A 5,493-nucleotide genomic window follows, 5' to 3' on the forward strand; every position below is an offset into this window, starting at 1 on the left:
TATATATATATATATATCAATCTCCGTAGCTATTTCTGTGAACACGTGTGTCCCTCAATACTAATCGCCTGGGGGGCCATCGAATAATAGCCTATTGATTAATAGTGTTAAACCACATGATATGCTCTCGGTTTCATTAAAACATCTTAAATACCATCTTCATATATCTATTTCTGTGAGCCATCGTTTACCCCAACGCTAGCTGCCCATCAATCGGCGGCCAATCGACTAACCCATTAAACCACGTTCTATCTTCTCGATCTAATGCCATCTGTTTTCTATAAATTATATTATATAATTTATATAATTCCATCGATTAATAACAGCATGATACCATGTAACATCCTTTCTGCCTGCATCCCCGCCTAACCCACCAACGCAGCGGCCATTTCCGCAAACATCCATCGCCGTTTCTGCCCCAAGACCAATGACGCGACTGCGAGTTGCACCGTCGCGTGCGTGGGTGCGCCGCTAACAAGCGAGCGACTCACTCGGCCTGCGACTGCCACAGGAACGGCTTCCGCATCGCCACCTCCTGCAGCTTCTGCAGCGTGTCCGTGATCGTCGCACTAAACAACAGCGTCTGTCGTTTCCGTGGCAACGCCGTGAATATCGTCGTCAGCTGCTCGTTGAAGTTGTCACTGTCCAGCAGCCTGTCGGCTTCGTCCATGACCTGTGTGAAGATCGCACTTAATTACACTAATTATTATAATTAAGTTGTATGAATATTAATTTTATCACTATTATTAACTTAATTATTTTTATTTTAACTATAAACTATCATATAATTATCTTTTACTTAATTATTTTGGATTTCAGTTAATTACTTAAACCTTATTTAATTATGTAAAGGTTCTTGTCAAAACAATTGCAATACAACCTGTGTTAGATGACACCTTTATAGAAGGGACAACCTAGCAAAGGGACAAATCCTATTTATTTAGATTTATGAATGTGGCAAAACAACTGCAATCTAACCTGTATAAACAGACATCTCTATAAAACAGACAACGTGTCTATAAAGGCCACAGCATATCCCTTAAGTGGCAGTTATACAGTGAAGCAACCTCACCAGAATAGACACCTCCTTTATAAAGAACACTTTTGAGGATTTCCCAATGACTGACCAGCATATACAGCTTAAACTGTCAATAAATACGTGTATCAACAATAAAACGTAGACGACCTGGGGAAATACTGGGTGAAGCCAATTGGGCCAAGTAGGGTCGATGTTGGTCAAGTCAATCCCTAACTCACTACACAATGATGTAAATTAAGAAATTACTCTTAGCCGCATTTGAAGGTTCAAAATGAAAAGATATTCTGCTAGACCTTGTCTAACTAAGTATAGTGATATTAATGGTAACGGTTTGCTCTTATCAACGCATGATACATTGCATTATTGCATACTACGATGATAATAAACTATGCTATATATTAATACATCCATAGATGACCTAGTGATAGTAGGGATATAATAATTCAGCAGTTCACATAACCAGCTCTACAATGACCTATAGGTAGCAATAACACTTCGCTTCCACTTACAAGGAACTTGACTTTCTTGAAGTTTCCTCCGTTTCCACTCCGCACATGGTCTGCTAGTCTTCCCGGTGTTGCTATGACAACGTGTGGTTTTTTGGACAATTCAGATCCTTGTTTTACCATATCTGATAAAAAAATGTATTTGCTATTGCAGCATAACAAAGTTTATAACTGTAACGTTACAATTGATATCATAACATGTTTAGAGTATTAACTCGACAAAGCTTACCTGTATGCAAAGAGGAAGAGTTTAATTCTCACACGTTAGAAACGGATTGGGATAAACAGATTTATGTTAGAATGGTTCGTGCTTACCCATGCCACCGATTATGAGTGCATCTTTAAGACCAATCGGTTTTCCAAGCACTTTGAACTGATCAGCAATTTGAACTGCCAACTCCCTGAAATATGTTTAAAAATATTATATAAATATTTAAAAACATAAATCCAATTTTGGGTGTTTCCATGTCTTGTACCATAGTTCACAAAGGTACTTTTTTGAATGATCAGTGAATGTTTAATAACGATGTGGATTCATAGGTTATGTATACCCTAAAAAGACACACATTTTTTGCAAATATTCTCATGACACATGGGTCATGTGGCCTCATACTTGATTTATCATTCACTGTTGAGCTGAGCTCCATGTTAAAGCTCCATGAGACTAAAACAGCAATTAATCTAAGCCTTGATTAACACCTGACTACACTACCAAAATTATCTGTCGTAGATAAGATATGCATGTACACCTTGGTTCATACATTTATGTTTAAGAGCCCACGTCCTGTTTCCCAAATAATCATTGTCATTTAACCGTGCACTCTTGCTGTTGCTCCTTTACCTCGTTGGTGTCATGATGAGGGCAAAAATACCATATGGATCTTCGCTCAATTTCTGCAGAATGGGAAGTGCAAACGCTGCAGTCTTGCCACTTCCTGTCTTTGCACAGCCAATGCAGTCATTTCCTATATCATAGAAATCATAGTTACTAAAAACGTGCCAAACAAAATATTAGTAGAAGAGATATATGGAATATGAGGGGGAAGGAACAGGTGGGTAGAAAGGAAAGGAAGCGATATCGAAAGTTCGGCAAGTAAAGGGGAAATAGTGGCGAGGAAGCAAAGAGATCAGGGAGAAATAGAGGCAGAGATAGGAAGGTAAATGATACATAGTAGAAGTACAGCAGCGACAGAATTAAGTCAGAGAAGGTAAATAAGGAGAAGGTTGACTAAACAGACAGAAATTGTAGGGATGATGAAGGAGATAATGTAGATCACTGGATGTAAACACTATTTTAAACAGTAAAGTACAGGAAGTAAATGAGGGTAAAAACTTAAATTAGTAAAAGAAGGTAGACAAAAGGAAGCAGGTGGAGTAGGTAGAGGAGGGAAAAGCTTAGGCCCTACCGAGTATGAAAAAGCCTCAGAACATTCCTTCTGAAGGGGAAAAGCCTCGAGAGGTGCCAGCTAGCGGCCAGCTCAGGTGGGGGAAGGTAGAGAGATCTACCAAGTGTTCAACCAGATTGCTGGAGGTTCAGTGAGATTTTGCTGGAGAATGGGTCATTTTGGGAGTATATTGCTGGAGGTTCCGAATATTTTCAAACACGACCAGTTTCTGAATATTTGGCTTTAAAATATGTATTTGCAGTACATATATTCTGTTAGCATTCGAAGAAAACAAGACAAAATTAAATTTTAAGGCATAAAAACTTTAATTCTGAAGGGTAAAACTTAACTGTTGATTATTTTTTTCTTTCAATGGCTGGAGGTACGGCAGCCGTCGTTCGTTGAAGCCCCTTTTTGACGTTAGGGTTAGGGTTAGGGTTAGGGTTAGGGTTTTAGCTCATCTAAACTCTCAAATCGTGAATTTATTTCCCAAGGCGTTTTTTCGAAATCTGGCGCCACCTGCCTCCAGATTTGTCTCGTTAATAGCGCATTCGATTTGCTTCCCCAAGTTAACCTGGGTCTACTCGGGCTAGCCCCAAATACGTTTGATTTGGCAGTCACGTGATATTTTTGCGTTACCCGGGTGAGGCAGAAGTAACCACCTAGCCGAGCCGCTCACTTGGGGAATAATCCCACAATCCATTGCAACGACACCATGCATGGCGACGATATATCAGTGCGGGAATTGCATGAATGTAGCAGTAGTATTGAAGCATGACTGTCAATGACTGCGTGTGTTTGCCCATTCGGTTCAAGGATAGAGATGATGTCCAGGACGGTGATTGGATAGGATGATGTTTATTACTGGACATGCTCTCTATCCTTGAGCACATTCTTAGATTGCAATTGCTATTCTTTTTTTCTTGTCACTGGCATCCATGATGATAATTAACCCGGGTTAACCCAAAAACCGTTCGTTTATCTTCCCTAACCTAGATGCGTTCGATTTCGTACCCAGGTTAACCCAGGTGGCTCTGGGGAAGCAAATCGAACGCACTATATGTATGAAAGCAAATGGACTGCCGTACCTCCAGCCTCGAGACATTAAAAAGGAATAATAGGCCCATTGATTATGCAAAGTTGACGAATGCTACAGTAACTGGCACCTTGTGTAGTTAATAAGTACATTACCTTATAGCCAAATGCGTATTAGTTTGTCCAATATCACTGCTGGTTACTAAGCAATGTCTACTTGAAATCCGCAGTCCAAGAAATCAGTTGACTGACTTGTTTACAGTTTTGAACCGCATACGGCGAAACGGGTGTGATACAAATTTATAGTGCACCGGACATTTTCGCACGCATGCTCGGCCATACGCAATGCTAGCGATAGTACAGTACCGTAACTGTATATATGTAACAGTAGCTCTGATTGTAATGAACGTGGAATCCACGTACGAATCACGGACGCTCGTGATAATGAAGTAGGCTGTGTTGGGGACCAACACTGTGGGGGGATCGTGGACTAACCACGGCCACAGACTAAACATGGAAAGCAGACGGCACTACACGTATTTACGTATATTGGTCAAACGAATCGACCTGTCTGAAATTGAAGACATGTGGGTACCAGTTCATTAGCGCCCACAGTTATTTACTTGTGCCTCAATACCGAGAATACACCCCGAGATACATTCTACTAGCTCATTAGTCGTTATAAGCATCCCGGGACAAACAATTCTCTGCTCAACACCCGTAGCAACATGTGACGTCACCTAACCGAATTCGAGGCTATTTTGCTTGACAACCAATTTAGCGTTGGCGCCAGATTACCAGATTTGCGGATTTCAATTAGACATATTCTTAGCAGTGATATTGGACAAACTAATAGTAATACGCGTGTTGTAACCAAACTTGGAATCTGCCCAATCTCGAGATTGTGCAACGATTGTGCTGCCCAAACTGCGGATTCCCTAGTTTGGCTGACCAATCTCAAGATTGTGCAAACTGAAAACAGTCGGTGATTCAACAACCGCTCATAGCGAGTTTGTGGTGTGGGTGGTGCAAACTAGGAAGGATTCCTCATTCTCATATTTATCAATTATTTTATTATAATCAGTTTATTATTTATAGCAAAGTGCCAACTCATTTGCGAGTGAAGAAGCTGTTATACGACCTTATAAAGTCTATGATATAACATTTGATCTAATGTACATAATCAGAATGTTTGTGGCAAGTCTGTTTTAGTGTTTACCTTGTTTGCCCAATTCGAAGATGTTGCCCAAACTAGTGAATGCGGCTGTAATTCAAGTTTGTGCAAACTATTCAAGTTATGGGCACACCATACGCGTTTGGCTTAACTTCAAAGGGACAGTAGCCTCTAGGATATTTACTGCTATACAACATGTACTTACTGTATAACAAAATCTCTCTATACCACACGATTATGTTAACCATGATACCATATATTGTAACTGTCTATATTTAATTAACATCAAACTGCGAAATTTGAACGACGCCCTGACACCCGCGACCGTGCTGCCACCGAAAAATCTCCGCTTCG

General features: G+C 40.3%; 1 protein-coding gene across 1 annotated transcript in view; it reads right to left on the minus strand.

The window, feature by feature from the left end:
• The window catches only part of LOC106815713 (probable ATP-dependent RNA helicase DDX49), a 24,488-nt gene that overhangs the window by 18,105 nt on the left and 890 nt on the right, over positions 1-5,493 (minus strand). The window contains 4 exon segments of the mRNA XM_014820217.1: positions 488-673; positions 1,549-1,670; positions 1,861-1,946; positions 2,387-2,510. Coding sequence (XP_014675703.1) covers positions 488-673; positions 1,549-1,670; positions 1,861-1,946; positions 2,387-2,510 — 518 coding nt within the window.

The sequence above is a fragment of the Priapulus caudatus genome, unplaced genomic scaffold (genome assembly GCF_000485595.1).
Source record: "Priapulus caudatus unplaced genomic scaffold, Priapulus_caudatus-5.0.1 Scaffold1182, whole genome shotgun sequence".
Taxonomy (NCBI): domain Eukaryota; kingdom Metazoa; phylum Priapulida; class Priapulimorpha; order Priapulimorphida; family Priapulidae; genus Priapulus; species Priapulus caudatus.